At 43.3% G+C, this 18,479-nt stretch overlaps 1 protein-coding gene across 1 annotated transcript; it reads left to right on the top strand.

The window, feature by feature from the left end:
* The first annotated feature begins 2,086 nt into the window (after nt 1–2,086).
* Nucleotides 2,087–17,539, top strand: calm1a (calmodulin 1a). The gene is made up of 6 exons (XM_024430307.2): nt 2,087–2,235; nt 8,360–8,390; nt 12,444–12,587; nt 15,342–15,448; nt 15,652–15,787; nt 16,363–17,539. The coding sequence occupies exons 1-6, from the start codon at nt 2,233–2,235 to the stop codon at nt 16,389–16,391; spliced, it is 450 nt and encodes a 149-aa protein (XP_024286075.1). The 5' UTR covers nt 2,087–2,232; the 3' UTR covers nt 16,392–17,539.
* The last annotated feature ends 940 nt before the right edge of the window (nt 17,540–18,479 follow it).

Below are 18,479 nucleotides of genomic sequence, written 5' to 3'. Positions count from 1 at the left end.
GAGATAAAACAGCATAAAGTAGAGCGCCATGTTCCAGCTCGAGCGCATTAGAAACCTGTATTTTCATAGGCACAAAATGCAGTGAGGAGTCACTGGACAGACCGGAATCTGACGAATTATACTACAGCTGCACTGTTGGCCACATGACCAAAGCCAATGTCACAATTTATTTTGTGCCTATGTATGTCAATCATTTACAGATTTTTGTATTTACTGTTTTGGTTGTAAATATGACACCTTATTAGGTTTTAGTTTTTTTTATAATCACAAAACAGCATGCAGAATTTGGATAATCAACCTAGCAATTATTTTCATACCCTGATCAATTTACAAATGCATGAACTGAATATATGCTGTTCACTTTATTTGAGAGCAATAAAATATAGACTATAGATATTGAATAGTGATCCCCTGAAGGCATGCTCCTTGTAATTTCATTTTTAGAAGAAATTATATATTTCGGATTTCATGACAAATGCTGAAAACAAGTTGATTCTGAGTTTGCAAAAACATTGGAAATAAATATGTCATTTTCCTCAGTTTTATAGCCAAACAGGCCAACTATAAAACTACATTATTCATAATTTTGTCAATGACTGATATTGAGTAATGAATATTAATTCAATATGTCAAATAGGCTAGCTTAAATAAATCTCTTATTGCCCGATTATCACCATCGGCCTATTTTGTTTTTAAAGTAATAATGTAATGCACATTTCATAGCTTCAATTATCATGAAGTGATAATGGAAGGCCAGCTATTCTACCAACAACATCTTATGTGTACTTTTTCTTTTTAATACTCTGTCTGGTGTTGCTTATCTCCAATGCAACAATAACTCAAGGAATGGCTGGTCAAATCCAAATGTATTAATATATGAGTAGGAGTACTTGTACCAGTAAGTGTCAGATACTGTCTGTATGAAATAATAAATAAACACATTTGGTGAGTGCTTATATTTGTCCTATTTCACATATGTAGGCCACAAGTGAGTATTATATGCATATGTGAATTGGAAATGTTTTGTTTTTTTGTATATCCCAACTCCCCTGAGACACTCTTGGAGAGTATATCAACAGCTACTCTGGAGCAATTAGGGTTAAGTGCCTTGGCAGATTGCTCACATTGTCAGCTCTGGGATTCAAACTAGTGACCCTTTGGTTACTGACCCAATGCTCTTACCGCTAGGCTTCCTGGCGCCAAAGGCAAATTGGTCACTGGTCTGTGTTGTTCTATGTGTGTGGCTTTAGGTTTTTGTGCCACTGCACTGTACACTGTCCTTCTCTCAGCACATATCAAAGCTGCAGGCTGAAGTCAAATCTAGACTTGGTTTCCTCTATTGTAATCGCTCCTCTTTCACCCCAACTGCCGAAGTAACCCTGATTCAGATTGCCATTTTACCCATGCTAGATTACGGAGACATCATTTATAGATCGGCAGGTAAGGGTGCTCTTGAGCGGCTAGATGTTCTTTACCATTCGGCCATCAAATTTGCCACCAATGCTCCTTGTAGGACACATCATGACCCTCTATACTCCTCTGTAAACTGGCCATCTCTGTGTACCCACCGCAAGACCCACTGGTTGATGCATATTAATAAAACCCACTTAGGCCTCACTCCCCCCTATCTGAGATATCTACTGCAGCCCTCATCCTCCACATCCAACACTCGTTCTGACAGTCACATTCTGTTAAAGGTCCCCAAAGCACACACATCTCTGGGTCGCTCGTCTTTTCAGTTCACTGCAGCTAGCGACTGGAACGAGCTGCAAAAAAACACTCAAACTGGACAGTTTTATCTCAATCTCTTCATTCAAAGTCTCAATCATGGACACACTTACTGACAGTTGTGGCTGCTTTGTGTGATGTATTGTTGTTTCTACCTTTGGAAGCCTTTTGCCTTTTGGTAGGCCGTCATTGTTAATAAGAATGTGTTCTTAACTGACTTGCGTAGTTAAATAAAGGTTTTTTTAAAATATACAAATAACAACTCTGTCAGGCAAGTTTTCTGAGAAGGGAGGGAGGGAGGGAGGGAGGGATACATGCTGCCTGTCCTGCAGTGGGAAAATGCGGAAGTGAGTGAGAAGGGTTTTCAGCGGCGGAGGAATACACCAAGCTATATAGACAGAGATCGCGAGAGATACACACCTTCAACCCATCAGTAGAGGTCCCGGGAACTGGTCAATCTCGTAGTCTAGTTTTAGAAAACTAACACATTCAGCGCCGACAGACATGGTGAGTATTATATCATGTGCTGCGTTGGAAATATTATTTTTAATTCAATATAATTTAAGCAAGCAATGGTAAGGTTTCCTCGTTGCATGAATGCATGCTTTTCCTGCAGATGAAGATTCGCGTGAACCGTTGAGTGACGGTCGGAGTGATCGTGCGTCGACGCTAGCTTGTCAGATTTTTGGGTGTTACATTATTGATTATAGGATCCTTCCTACAATTCCTATGCATTGCTGATTGTGTTTTTGATGGAGCGATATTTAAGACTAACTCAAAAGTATATTTTTGTCTGATGATGATCGAGGCAATTACTTCATGTCAGCGAGTCAGACCTGACTCCATGCGCCCGTGAAACAGTAGCATTTTACGGTTTTAATGTTTAACAAATCCCGTGTACTGATCCGGTAATGGAACCTGTTTAAGATTCTGTAACATAATATATGTGTAATATATAATGTGGGCTATCCAATTATGATCGATATAAAGCTGAACATCCATTGAGATTTTTATATTTTCCACATGCACAAGCGGACCTCTCAATGCAGCGAACAAATATCTGATGCGGTTCGAGGGAGCAGTGCATACGATCTACCGCTGTACCTATCGTACACCATCCCCCATAAAATCACTGTAATTCAGAATTATATCAAATCTTCTAGGAATTTGACAAGATATTGCGTTTGCCACTATGAACCAGCAGTTCACCAGATCGTGTACTATGATCAGTCTTTTTCAGGTTCTATTACTGTTGTATGATGTAGAATGCATCGTTTCATCTTTCTGCCTCAGGAGAAATTAGGGTGAAACTCCATCTAAAGAATTAAAGTCTACGTCTTTGCAATATTAACGGAGTTTGATACATGCTGTCAGTCACTTTTTTTTCTATGGTAATTACAAATAATTGATAGACTTGTTATACGATTTCTAAACACCAATGGCTTCAATTTGATCAAAAATGTCATCTGTGACATTCTTGTATACTATTTGTCAGGCCGAAAGTGATATGGTACTCTTGGAATAACTGTAGCTGCCCTATCTCTGACATGACCATGCATGTTTGATTTATGCCTTGGTCTTACCACTTTTTATATACAGATCTACATTGTTCCATATATCATGTTTTTCAGTTAGTAATTACCATTGTCACAGGAGGTTCAACCTCCAAGGTACTTTTCTATCGCCTGTCTCCCTGGGAGGGATTGGGTTGTATAGCAGCGGGAGAACATCGTTAAAACATGATTCTCAAAGTAAGTCATGTTCTTGTGCTCAATGCACACATTGTTTCTCCAAAAGCATGGAAGTACTGTCTCCACCAATGTGGGGATTACAAAGCTATGGATTGTAGTCTCTGAATCCGTGTGTCCATTGTTTCGGCCCTCGCTCGAATGTTTGATTGGTTGTGGTGGACAATCGTAAGAAGGAATCTTTTTAGATGTGTGTTGCTGTGCTGTGAAGGCGTGTACTAAAAGGTTGTGTCGACTCCACTCCCCTGCTCTCGTCTGTAGTAATGCCTCAGTAGACGGGTGGGTCCTCTGCTCTCTGCTGTAGTTGTGGGGACATTGACCCTGCCCTGCTCTAAATCAAATCACATTTTCAAATGTATTGGTCACGCCACAGGATCCTGCTGTGTGCCCTAACAAGGAAATGAACGTGCTAGAAGACAGCCCCAGTGTATTGAGCTGATCTGCCCTATCAGAGTTAGTGTGGTGACTCCATGTAGAAAAGGCCATTGCACTGTCTGATTGGATTCTTGTTATTCTCGCTTTACTGGCATGGAATGGCCACAACCTAAATGCAGGGTGCCTGACAGCCTTGTCAGTGCCAGGGGGGGTGCTCTTCTGTCTAGGGCTACCATTCTGTAACAATAAGTTACAAATTCAACAATAAGCAGCATAACCAATTGATGTCGATGTGCTGAATATTGCTGCAAGAGATTTATGAGCGAGGTTGGGTGGAGGCTATGAATCTATAGACGATGACTAGGCACTATCACTGCACGTGATGTTACATGCTCATGTAGGGGTATTGTCTGATTAACTCCATCCCTCTGCTGTAGCTCTATGTTGGCGTCTGGTGCAAAGCATCACTTCTAATTTCTGAGATGTTGTACATTGTCCCTGTTCTAATAAACTTAAATAAAAGTGGAGCCCCAGTCATGTGAGCAGACAGACACAGATGGGACATAGCAGTGACAGGAAGCTCTCACTCCCAATCTTCTGTGTGTCACTACACTACCACCACCACATGGCCCTCAGGGACCACTTGTCGGTGTGAAAGTGGCTATGCCAGGCTGTAGCAGCTATGGTGTTTTTAGGTCTCTGGGCCAGGATAGTATATCAGAAGCTATGGTGTTTTTAGGTCTCTGGGCCAGGATAGTATATCAGAAGCTATGGTGTTTTTAGGTCTCTGGGCCAGGATAGTATATCAGAAGTTATGGTGTTATGGCACTATGGGGCGGCAGGGTAGCCTAGAGCTTAGAGCGTTGGACTAGTAACCGGAAGGTTGCAAGTTCAAACCCCCGAGCTGACAAGGTACAAATCTGTCGTTCTGCCCCTGAACAGGCAGTTAACCCACTGTTCCTAGGCCGTCATTGAAAATAAGAATTTGTTCTTAACTGACTTGCCCAGTTTAAATAAAGGTACAATAAAAAAATTAGGTCTCTGGGCCAGGATAGTATATCAGCAGCTATGGTGTTTTTAGGTCTCTGGGCCAGGATAGGATAGCTGCAGCTATGGTGTTTTTAGGTCTCTGGGCCAGGATAGTATATCAGCAGCTATGGTGTTTTTAGGTCTCTGGGCCAGGATAGGATAGCTGCAGCTATGGTGTTTTTAGGTCTCTGGGCCAGGATAGTATATCAGCAGCTATGGTGTTTTTAGGTCTCTGGGCCAGGATAGGATAGCTGCAGCTATGGTGTTTAGGTCTCTGGGCAAGGATCGGATAGCTGCAGCTATGGCAGCAAGCAGTGCTCTCTCATACCTAGGTTGTGCATTTCTTGCAAATCCAGGCCAGATTTCTGGCAGCCATGTGTGTTGGGGGTGTGTGTTGGGGTCTCGTTCCCTGCCCGAGGGGCCAGAGAGAGGGAGGTCCTGGCTGGGGTTCAGCAGTGTTTCATGCTATAGGCTGGGGTTACAGTGGGCTGGCCCTGAGGATCCAGTAGGGTGAGGAGCAGGAGGAGGACCTCCCTTCTGGGCACACTGCCAGAGAATGCTGCTGCCAATGCTCAAGGAACCCGACAGAGGGAGCCACGGACAAGAAAAAGGGACAGTACAGGACCGGGAAAGAGTGTACAAACAGAGGGGTGTAGGTAACACCAGAGAAACAAACATGCAAGCAAAGACAAACCGATAATGCCAAAAGTAAAGAAGGCCTGTTCAGGGAGAGAGAAAGAGGCTAAGGGCCTAAGGATGGTTCAGAGAAAAACAAAGCCATTGTATAGTCTAGCCCTAAATTAAAGCCTATATCACAGTGAGGTACGGTGTTTCCACTAGGATTTTCTTCAACAACAAAGGGGGGATGCGGCGGATGGGTTCATCTTGTGTGGCAGACAGCCGTCAGCTTAAGCATCTAGCCTCTCTGACCCTGGATGCTGTAGCTCTCGTCTGTCCAGCTAGCCTGGCAGGGGACCCTAAGCATCATGTGACCAGGCCCTAATCACGGAAATGATCCTTCAGACCCCCTCGTTGGTTTTTGTAACTGTATCACTGTGCTGACAGTCCGGATTGTGGTCGGCGGGGTGCCGAAAATCAAAACACGATACATTAACCCCAGTGCTTCTGTTGAAACGTCCCATGTGTAAGTTAGGATTCTCAAAGATATCCAATACAGACAGCAGCCCCAATGTTAGGCTGCCGCTACAGTACAGGGGAGGTAGCCAGTCAGTCACATCACTCCATCACTGCCACAGTACCTCAGGCTTCAGGTCAGGTAAACCCTGCTTCTTTATCAGTCTAGTCCTCCTCTCTGTCTGGTGCGTAGTTCAGCCAGCTGAGCCCCACACCCCGAGACTTGACACAGCTCCCCACGGCTAGCAGCCAGAGACCTGACCTGCACAGCTCCAGTCATCCAGACAGGCAGGCTGAGGAGCCCGAGGAGAACCATGTTGCCCAAGAAGGCACCCTGCTACCAGGACGATGACCTGGTTTCTCTGTCCATGGTATATGAGCTTTTAGACCAGCAGCAGTTCTTCTATAAAGAGTTGATTGAGCAGCAGGAGAGGAACTACAAGTCCTTCCTGCAGATGCTGGTGGACTCTACCAATAGTCGCATCGATAGCGTGGTCAAAGAGGTACAGGACATGAAGAATGGCTTGCAGATCACCAAGACCGAGCTGGGGGACATCAGGCGCCAGGGCAACATAAACACCAAACGTGCGGAGTGCCTGGCCGAGGGGCTGGTGATGGTGCGAGAGGCCATGGATGTCGTCCCCTCCAAGGCTGGGGGGTCCAATGGGAAGCCCAAGAAGGGTAATCTACTTCTGGACTGCAAGCCAGAAACGAGGATAGCAGATACCTGGCAGGACCAGCTTAAGGCAAAGAGGCTGGTAGCCGACCTGACCAACCTGCATTTTGACGAGTTTCAGGTCAACGCTCTGCTATGCCTTCTCTGAGTGATGGGGAAGCTGAAATTGGTTGAATACTGTATGAGTGATCTGATGGGGTAGCTGCTGTGGTGTGATCCGGTTACTGTATGACTGATCTGATGGGGTAGCTGCTGTGGTGTGCTCCGGTTACTGTATGACTGATCTGATGGGGTAGCTGCTGTGGTGTGCTCCGGTTACTGTATGACTGATCTGATGGGGTAGCTGCTGTGGTGTGCTCCGGTTACTGTATGAGTGGTGGTGGGAACGGAGATAGTAGAACAGGCTCTAATTTTGGACAGTTCTCTTTAGTAGATGTGTAGAGTGAGAGATTTTGTGGGGAACATGGCTGATTGGGTGTGACGTGTTCTCTAAATGTGACTACCACTGTCTTTACTGTCCTCATGCATTGTGTGTGTTTACTGTCCTCATGCATTGTGTGTGTTTACTGTAGGCATATATTAAATTAAAGTGGGAAATGTGTCCTGCATACCTCCGTAGAGGGAGGCGTTTCATCCCAATGTGATCATTGTATTCATATCTCGTCAGCAGATGAGCTGTGTTGCTGAAATGTAAATATAAGGTCCACTGTGTGATGACTCGTAGAGAACAACCGATAATATCGGCACGGACGATTTCCCCATTATAGCGCGAGCGCACTGTTCTCTCATAAAACTCCTTGCAAGTAGGCCTATCTGGAGGCGAAACAAATCACACCTGTTTAGGCGAGGTGCTGGCTAGCGGAGTAGAACACTTGAAAAAGAAAAGGAGAGCCGCACACTCTAGGAGCTCAGAAGCAATCATTTAATAACCAACGTTTTGACCGCCTTGCTGTCTTCATCAGGGTATAATGTTCAGTAGGCCTAACATGGACCCAAATGAAAGGGAATCAGATTGTTTGTCATGTGTTGCCCCAAAGACCACTGGAATCAGCCAAAACAAGCTCAATAACTCCATGCATGCATACACTCCCATTGAATATGAATTCACCTGACCTATCTTGATTTACTCAGTTTATCAAGAGATTGACCATTTTAAATAGATAAAAATAAAGTCAAATGCATTGTATAGTTTTATCATTTATTTGTTATTGCATAAATGGTTGTCTCTGGAAAAAGTTATTGCAAAAATTGTATTTATTATCGGCATAAAGTATTGTCCATGGACCTCCTTGTTCGTTTCTAGGGATGAGCAGAGTGGCAGAGGAACCAATCAACATGCATGTTAAACTGCTGTGCAATGATTGGCTTGGCCTGGCCTCTCCTCCGTGGCATTGTTGTGCATTGTTGTGCATTGTAACTTAATAGCACAGACAGACAGGGTGTCTTCTCCACCAGGTTACTGTATTCTCTGCTCTGCCTTAGCTGGATCGTTACCTTGGCTACATAACATCTGATCTCTTGCTCAGAGATCACTGGCTAATATCTGCTGCTCAGAGGTGGGCTAGGATGGAAAGGGAAGAAATTGGGCAGTTTTCTGTAGTGCTGCTTGTGTTCAGAGTCGTTAGCCAAAATACAATGCCATTGATATTTTTTTTCCCTCTGTCCTCAGGCTGACCAACTAACAGAGGAGCAGATTGCCGGTAAGCAGTTCAGCACACACACATTTGAGCTGTGAATGAATATTTAATGTAAGTGAGGCATGTCTGCTAGCTCCTGACCACTGATGAAAACATGACATTAGCATCATCACTAATGGCTACACAAAGTGGTAGACCAACACGCACACACAGAGGGACATTCCTGTGCTGTTGCCTCTTCAAAAGGTTGAAGGAATATACAAATCACTTATGTATTTTGTTCATGTCGTATGGTAATAAGTTCAATACATTTAGTTAATTTCCTACCAAGTTGAATACATTTTTGAACATTGTTGAATTGTGTTTTAATGTCTGGATTTCGTGATTCCAGCCGCATTCTCAACGCAGATTTTATACGGCCCTAATAATGGGCAGATACCTCACCAATGGCAGACAGAGACCTAGCAGACATACCTGTTGTTGACAAGACTTTTTTATCCGCTCACCTTTACAATTAACAAATCTAATCTTTTCAAGTCTTTCCATAGCCCAGGAGGTCAAGCTTAGGTGTGATTACTGGTTGAAACCTTAACTTAATTAAGTAGCCTACACTCATAGAAAAAAATGTTCCTTATAGAACCAAAAAGGGTTCTGTTTTTTTCATCTATGGAACCCCTAAAAGTGTATATACATGGAACCCGACGGGTTCTTCTTGACTGAACCAAAATTGGAATACAGAACCCTGTATGGTGAAATTTATTAATTATGGCTACTACTTATAAATAGTATTAATTTTAGCTAAGAATATAATAAACAATTTAATAATGGACAAAAGACCAGCATAATTGAGATTTTGTTATTATATGCAAACATACTTTGGAAATATGCACTGGTAGCCAGGGAGGTGTCTCTTTGTTTGAACGATTGCCCACGTCAGTCTTGGTACCAACTCTAGCTGACTCCTTTATTGAACAGCACAATATGTGCTGGGAAGAAGAAAAAGTAGCAAAACATGAGTTAATAATCTTCCAAAATTGAGACAAAATGCTCTGCAGACATCATTTTTCTGGTGTAGATTAGAAGAACAATTGACATGCAGTTGTCAGCAGCAGCAGACGAGCAAAACATGGTGTGTTAAGTCATGGTGATTCAATAGCCTAGTTAATCATGACAAGACTTCTAAATCATTTAGATGCATACCTCTTCTCAGTCAGCCCACAGCCCATCACCTGCATTCATCAAGGGTTAGCAGCAGTCTTCAAATGGCTTCATGAAACAGTCCCCTCATTTGACTTCATACTGAAATACAGTAACATTTAGCTAATTGCAATGTCAGGCTAGGTCTGTAGCTCTATTTGGCATATTCCATAATGTTAATTTGTAAGCTTTGGCTAGCTAGCTTGTAAAGTAGCTAATACAAGTAGCCTAGCTTTTTCCTGTCTGGCTAGATGGCTAGCTTACATACGGTGCTCAAATTCTAATAACTTTTAGTTATCTAGCTATAGCTTGTGACTTTAGCTTTATATATTTGAATGAAATCATCAACTTTGTTTAACTTTTTAATAAATGTAAAAAAAATAATGTGCTTATTTGTAAGCTACACTACATGACCGAAAGTATGTGGACACCTGCTCATCAAAAATCTAATTCCAATATCATAGGCATTGATATGGTGTCCCCCCCCCCCTGCTGCTGTAACAGCCTCCACTCTTCTAGGAAGGCATTCCAGTAGATGTTGGGGACTTGCTTCCATTCATCCACAGGCCTGGCTCGCAGTCGGCGTTCCAATTCATCCCAAAGGTGTTTGGTGGGGTTGAGGTCAAGGCTCTGTGCAGGCCACTCAAGTTCTTTCACACTGATCTTGACAAACCATCTCTGTATGGACCTGCTTTGTGCATGGGGGCATTGTCATGCTGAAATGAGAAAGGGCCTTCCCCATACTGTTGCCATGAAGTTGAAAGCACAGAATTGTCTAGAATGTGGACACTCCTTCAAATTAGTAGATTTGGCCATTTCAGCCACACCTGTTGCTGACAGGTGTAGACAATTGATTTCACAGCCATGCAATGTCCATAGAAAAAACATTGGCATTAGAATGGCCTTACTGAAGAGCTCAGTTTGTCAAATTTAGAAAAAAATGTCTAAAATCCTGATTTTTTGCTTTGTTATTATGGGGTATTGTGTGTAGATTGATGGAATAAAACTATTTCATCCATTTTAGAATCTGGCTGTAACCTAACAAAATGTGCAAAAAGGGAAGTGGTCTGAATACTTTCTGAATGCACTGTATAATCTCAAAGAACCCCTTTTTTCAAAGAGGTTAGATAAGATAAGTCTAATCAAAATGTATTGGTCACATGTGCCAAAATAAACAGGTATGCTTGCTTACAAGCCCTTAACCAACAATGCAGTTTTAAGAAAAATAAGTGTAAAGTAACATGATTAAAGACCAGCAGTAAAATAACAATAGCGAGGCTATATTCAGGAGGTACAAGGGCACTGTTTAGTCAAGGTAATTGAGATAATATGTACATGTAGGTAGCATTAAAGTGACTGCATAGATAATAAACAGAGTAGCAGCAGCATAAGCGGGGGCCAGGCAATGCAAATAGTCTGGGTAGCCATTTGATTAGTTGGCTTATGGCTGTTAAAGTCTTTTGGACCTAGACTTGGTGCTCTGATACCACTTGCTGTGCGGTAGCAGAGAGAACTAGGGTGGCTGGAGTCTTTGACAATTTTTAGGGCCTTCCTCTGAAACCGCATGGTATAGAGGTCCTGGATGGCAGGAAGCTTGGCCCCAGTGATGTACTGGGCCGTACCCACTACCCTCTGTAGTGCCTCGCGGTCGGAGGCTAAGCAGTTGCCATACCAGGCAGTGGTGCAACCAGTTAGGATGCTCTCGACGGTGCAGCTGTAGAACCTTTTGAGGATCTGGGGACTCATGCCAAGTCTTTTCAAATCAAAATCAAATCAAATTTATTTATATAGCCCTTCGTACATCAGCTGATATCTCAAAGTGCTGTACAGAAACCCAGCCTAAAACCCTAAACAGCAAGCAATGCAGGTGTAGAAGCACGGTGGCTAGGAAAAACTCCCTAGGAAGGCCAAAACCTAGGAAGAAACCTAGAGGAACCAGGCTATGTGGGGTGGCCAGTCCTCTTCTGGCTGTGCCGGGTGGAGATTATAACAGAACATGGCCAAGATGTTCATAAATGACCAGCATGGTCGAATAATAATAAGGCAGAACAGTTGAACTGGAGCAGCAGCACAGTCTTTTCAGTCTCCTGAAGGGGAATAGGCTTTGTCGTGCCCTCTTTACAACTATCTTGGTGTGTTTGGACCATGATAGTTTGTTGGTGATGTGGACACCAAGGAACTTGGAGCTCTCAACTTGCTCCACTACAGCTCCGTCGATGAGAATGGGGTGTGCTCAGTCTTTTTCCTGTAGTCCACAATCATCTCCTTTGTCTTGATCACGTCGAGGGAGAGGTTGTTGTCCTGGCACCACACGGCCAGGTCTCTGACCTCCTCCCTATAAGCTGTCTCATCGGTGTCTGTGATCAGGCCTACCACTGTTGTGTCATCGGCAGACTTAATGATGGTGTTGCAGTCGTGCCTGGCTGTGCAGTCATGAGTGAACAGGAAGTAGAGGGGACTGAGCACGCACCCCTGAGGGGTCCTCGTGTTGAGGATCAGGGTGGCGGATGTGTTGTTACCTACCCTTACCACCGGGGATCCAGTAGCAGAGGGAGGTGTTTAGTCCCAGGGTCCTTAGATTAGTGATGTGCTTTGAGGGCACTATGGTGTTGAACACTGAGCTGTTGTCAATGAATAGCATTCTCACGTAGGTGTTCCTTTTGTCCAGGTGGGAAAGGGCAGTGTGGAGTGCAATAGAGATTGCATCATCTGTGGATCTGTTGGGGCGGTATGCAAATTGGAGTGGGTCTAGGGTTTCTGGGATAATGATGTTGATGTGAGCAATGACCAGCCTTTCAAAGCTCTTCAATGGCTGCAGACGTGAGTGCTACGGGTCGGTGACTAATTGTCTAATCAAGTTTTTACTGTAGCTCAGATGTGATATTTTTCCTTTATTTTGGACACAAATCTTTTCTGCAGAGTTCAAGGAGGCATTCTCCTTGTTCGATAAGGACGGCGATGGCACCATCACAACCAAAGAGCTGGGCACTGTGATGAGGTCGCTGGGACAGAACCCCACAGAGGCTGAGTTGCAGGACATGATCAACGAGGTCGATGCTGATGGTGAGTTCCGCCTGCTGGGGTCCAACAGTGTAGGGTGAAGTTGCCCCAGATGCTGATCTTGGTTCAATTGATCATTTTCACCTGTAATGGTTAGGATTGGGGGAGCTGATCTTAAGTCTGTAGCTATGGGGAAACTTCACCCTGGAGTGTCCAACTAGGGTTGTAAAGTTCCAGGTGGTGGATTCCTGGAATTGGGTGAGAATCCTCCAACTGAGATTTCTGGAGAATCTGAGAATGTAAGTAAGGAGTGGCAGAAGTACTACTCTATTTCCTCGGGCTGTGTGTCGGTTCAGTCACTATAGAGTTAACCAGCATGTAGTCCTAAAAAAAAACGTAACCTCTGGTTCGTTCAGCCATTCCTATGGTGAAAGAATAGTGTTTTGGGATAAACGCTGAAAATAAGGTCTGAGGTAAACACAGGCTTAGATCTTATTTGTTTTGTTCTGAGATAATATCAGTCAACATGACCTTTTTATGAATAATGAGACCTTTTTATGGGCTTTTTTAAAATTATATAAATCTTTCATAATTCACTAAGTTATGTTAGCCAGTGAAGATTATCTCATTGATCAAATTTTATAAGCTCTCCTAAACCTGTGAATTAACACACTTTATTTTTGCAGTGTATCCAAAAACTAAACTTTCCCATAGGTTTTATCCAATGAAACATGGTGGAGTTGGTGCATACAAAAAGTCACCATTACTATTGCTCTCTATACTAATCTCCCTTCTGGAAGTCAATCTGATGGTGATGAATAGTGATTCTTATTGACCAGTTATTGATAGAGTTCTTGATGCGTTCATCCACGTCCTAACTTGTGTTAGTGCTTGGACTGGAGGTGTTCTCATTGAACACCATGTCTTCTCTCTGACTGTCTGTCACTATCTAGGTCAGGCAGACCGAGCGACTGGCTGCAACAAAGCCAGTTAAATAACCTCAGTAGGTAATAATGGCCTAGTGAAATCCATGACATAATCCGCTCTGCTCTGCTGGGCTGTACATTCTGAGGCCCCACGGCCCAGGGAAATAGTTCACATCAGCTGTGGTAGACCCTGCCTACACAAACAACAGTAGCAGTCCAGTTATTCACACACTGAGGAAGGTGAAACAGCCAGTCTGTGCATTATACGGCCCTATATAAGTAATGTAATAGTCAGACACACACACTAGGGACATGCAGAGTGGAGAACAGACGTGCATTGATTCACTGGGGAACTATGTCAGCCATGTACCACCAGGGGAGGGGACAGCTGTGTGCTCAGGAGAACAGTCTTCCCCAGGAATCACACATGATCACACACTTAAACAGCTGAGGGCTCTACCTGGAGACATCTCAGTTACACACACACACACACACACACACTCCTGACTAGCCCAGACTAATCCAGGTTAATTATGATCAGTGTGAGTTTCTTCTCCAAAGGGTTTAGCCAGACTCTGGAAATACACACAAGGGGTGGTATTTTTCTGGGAGGGGGGTTCACACAAAACAATTTAGGCAGCATGGATCTCGATGCAAGAGGGAAACTGTCTCTGTTGTAACTAAGAAGCTTGATCTTGCCATCTAGCCACTTGGCTAGCAAGTTAGCAAACCAACTGCATAGCTAGTGCCCTGAGCTGAGTATGTTATTTGGGACATCTTAAGATAGTTAACTTAGCGTTATAAGCAGTGGCTTCGCACGCATCCCGCAGCCTCCGCAAGGCGAGGGAGCCCCCCCCAACTCAAATTATTATAGTTTTTTTAAGTTATGTTTATGATATTGAAAATCATACTGTCGGTATGTCTAAATAGCATATACTGGGGTATTTACACATCGCCCAAGCCTACTGTCCTGTATATGTAATGGAATAGTCACACATGTATGTGTGTGTGTATAGCTATATATATATATATCTCTCACACACACTAGGGCCTTGCAGAGTGGAGAACAGATGTGCATTGATTCACTGGGGAACTATGTCAGCCATGTACCACCAGGGGAGGGGACAGCTGTGTGCTCAGGAGAACAGTCTTCCCCAGGAATCACACATGATCACACACTTAAACAGCTGAGGGCTGCTGGAATTTTTCAGCCATTTAAATACTTGGGCCTAATTTTTTTGTTTTGGGGCCGCTTAAGTCGAAACAATGTAGGGTAGAGAACCGTTTTCAATGTAAACGGCTAAAACCAGATATAAAGTATGTAGAAAAGATAATGGACTTATAGTTTTTTATAATATAACCTTTTGAAGTAAATCACTTAAATAAAATCTAGAATCAGTGAGAATTTGAAACATTTCAAAAACTATTAATTGAAAGTATTGATTTTTGTTTGAGCAAAACAACACTGCATTAGCCATGGCAAAATGCATAGAATTGCAGGAAATTTGGTTAAACATGGCTAAATGTCTCTACACAACCAAGATGGGGGGCCTCAAATGTTCTCTCAAATTTGGCTGTGCTGACTGTGCCCATTGGCATGCCCCCTGCCACACCCACCACCTAAGCCCCTTTTTGATCAATAAAAAAAAAACCTTCCTAAGCCCCCCCCTTTTTTTTTTTTATCCAGAAAAATCCCTCGACTGTACCTCCTATTACACTGTTGTCGTGGTCTACCGTACACAGCCCACTCTAGACAATGCATGGCCTGTTGCAACTGGGGTTTTAATCCCAGATAAGTAACTATCAATTCTGCCTATCCACTTCTACTGGTCTCCCCCTTTCCAACGGTCTACAAAAAGCAAGCCAAACTCTCTCTCTCTCCATCTCCCAGGCAATGGAACCATTGACTTCCCAGAGTTCCTTACAATGATGGCCAGGAAAATGAAGGACACAGACAGCGAGGAGGAGATTCGCGAGGCGTTCCGGGTATTCGACAAGGTAAGATTTGTTTGTGTGACTGATTTTATTTATTCACCTCATGTATACATTGCCTTTGTTTGTCAAGCAGTATATGGTCAGTGATATCCTGTATGGTTGCTCTTACTGCATACATCAATTACATTGGTATGTTAAAGTGCCTTTGTAAAAGGCAGGTGTGTTTACTGTGAGGTCACGCACTCCTCACATCGTCTCCCCTGCAGGATGGGAATGGTTACATTAGTGCAGCAGAGCTCCGTCATGTCATGACAAACCTGGGAGAGAAGTTAACAGACGAGGAGGTCGATGAGATGATCAGAGAAGCCGACATCGACGGAGACGGACAGGTCAACTATGAAGGTAAGAAGAGGACAATGGAACTTTTCTCTCTCCCGATCTTGTTCTGCTGTGAGGGAGTGTACAGTAGTTCTCAGCAGTGTCCCTATGGGGGGCCTTGAGTCAGGACAGCTGTCACCCATTCAGTCATCTTCACCATGCTACTGTACAGTAGAGCCAGTCTTTTTGTTTCTACTGCTCCCCGCATCCCTTCTCTACTGCTCCCCGCATCCCTTCTCTACAGCTCTAATCCAACTCTTCTCTCATCCCTTTGTACTGCCTGATCCCCCTCTTCACTCTCTACCACTCTCATCCCCCTCTTCTCATCCCTTTCTACCATCCTGAGCCCCCTGTTCTTTCTTATATAATTGGTCCATCTCTCTGTAATGGGATATTGGACTTATGTAAACAGTCTCCTATGACGATGACCGATAACAGTTAAAAAAAAATTATGAGCTGTATGTCTTGATTTGTCTGTGACTGACATGTTTTATTTAATTATGTCTGGATCTGTGAAGTGTAATTGCTGGTTTGATCAGTGGTTGGTTTCTGTTTGTTCTCATGTCTATTTTGCTTTTGCTTTGCTCTTTTGTCCACAGAATTTGTACAAATGATGACAGCAAAATGAAGCTCTCCTACCCTTCTCCTGGCCTCCTTAGAAGACAAAAAAAAATCAGTCACATGTTTTACTTACCTCTTGCAAAAATCTGTTTCTGTATAGAAAACATAACTGAATGTTGAAAAATGACATCTGTCCACATAAAATAAGTTTAAAAAATTAAGCAAAAATAAATTATCTGCATGTACTGGTTAGTGGTCCTGTCCCCAAAGATGAGTTTAGACATCAGTAATAAGATAAAATAATACCTGTAAACAAAATGTCAACAACTAAAGAAAGCACTTGGTGAACTGCCTATTGGTTCCAGTTGCTAGTGGTAATGTTTGGGCTGACCATTTTTATATATTTTTCTGTTTCTGTTCTTCATGCATGCAGCTTGAGACTGGTGCCGCAGTCTGGCCAATGGGCTCACTCTGATTCCACAGCGGTGCCATGGGTACCGTTGGTGGGTTTTGGTGCAGTCTATATTGAGAGACGAGCTCACGAGATGGGGATGGGGAGTCCTACTAAACCACCGGGGGTTGGTGCACCTTAATTGGGGAGGATGGGCTTGTGATAATGGCTGGACCGGGAGGTGGTGAATGGTATCAAATGGCTCAAACGCATGGTTTCCATGGTTTCCATGTCTTTGATGCCATTCCATTCACTCCATTCCAGCCATTATGGGCTGTCCTCCCCTCAGCAGCCTCCACTGTACTAAACTCACATAGAGATGGAATTAATGGGACCTTTTGCAGTTTGCTTAATTCATTACAAAAATTAATATTTTTAAGATGATGAACATTTACAAAATAAATACATTTAGAACTATGTTTGGCATGTTGGGAATATTTGGAGTTCTGTTTCCTTGTTGTGCGTGAAACTTTGGGTAGGATTCAAGGGTGGGAGGTGGGCTGGAGATCTTTTTACCTGCTAGGGGAAGTCTTTGTTTTTTTTGGCAAGGGAATGCGGATGTACCGTCAATGTTTCTACCTTCTGTTTCTCGACTCTGACCATGGTTGCGTGTGGGTTTTGAGTGACCTACAGCGCATCATAGGGTCTTCAACACCAGAGTCTTCTCTAGACTGTCCATCTTGAGTTCAGTTTACCTTCATTCCAAGTTGTACATGCTAGTCTTTGATTATAATTTTTTTTTCAATAAAATACCATGAACTTAACCTTAACTCTCCCACCCTTTCCTTTGTTTGCTTTGTGCATGCACATCTGTTGGTTGCGACACTGAGTGATCTTGTATTACATTAGAATGGGACAGGTTTGATAACCCAAATGTCTCTACTTGAAGATTCTGTCCTTTAACTTATTAACCTCAGTCTTAAACCATGTATGGAATTGTTTTAAGATTGTCATACCAGCGATCATTTAGCTATTTAATTTGGAATTTTAGGACCCATTTTGATATAAAGCTAAAATATTGAATTTGGCCATTATTACTATAGCCCATAGAAACGCATTGAATAACAGATTCTTAAATGTCAAAAATGTATCAAGGTTTTGAGGTGTCTGACCTATATCTAGGCGATCTAAGAAAGCTCAGGAATGATTTTTTTGGACACCTATTTAACCCTTATTTTTGTTTGGACAAACCTACCTCCATTATTCCATTTGTTTTGTATCGGTTACCTTCAGGTGGGGGTCGAAGAGCAAAACTGAGTGGGGTGATATTAGTTTGTAGCCCAAACGATTCGGATGCTACAGACAGTTGGTACATCAGTGTTACGGACTTCAGACGAGTCCATTGGGACCACTCGGCCACCTTCCACTGCAGATGCGGAAGGCCGACATGGGCAGATGCGGAAGGCCGACATGGGCAGATGCGGAAGGCCGACATGGGCAGATGCGGAAGGCCGACATGGGCAGATGCGGAAGGCCGACATGGGCAGATGCGGTGGATTGAGATTCAACAAAAAAAAACATCTCTAGCTTAAACTGCAGATTTTTTGTATATGTTACTTAGACTCTTAGGGATTTATTTTTATTGAACCTTTTATTTAACTAGGCAAGTCCGTTAAGAACAAATTCTTATTTTACGATGACTGCCAAACCCTCCCCTAACCCAGACGATGCTGGGCGAATTGTGCGCCGCCCTATGCGACTCCT

This window comes from Oncorhynchus tshawytscha, linkage group LG08 (assembly GCF_018296145.1).
Source record: "Oncorhynchus tshawytscha isolate Ot180627B linkage group LG08, Otsh_v2.0, whole genome shotgun sequence".
NCBI classification, from domain to species: Eukaryota; Metazoa; Chordata; class Actinopteri; order Salmoniformes; family Salmonidae; genus Oncorhynchus; species Oncorhynchus tshawytscha.
This window is presented reverse-complemented; position numbering and strand designations above follow the sequence as displayed.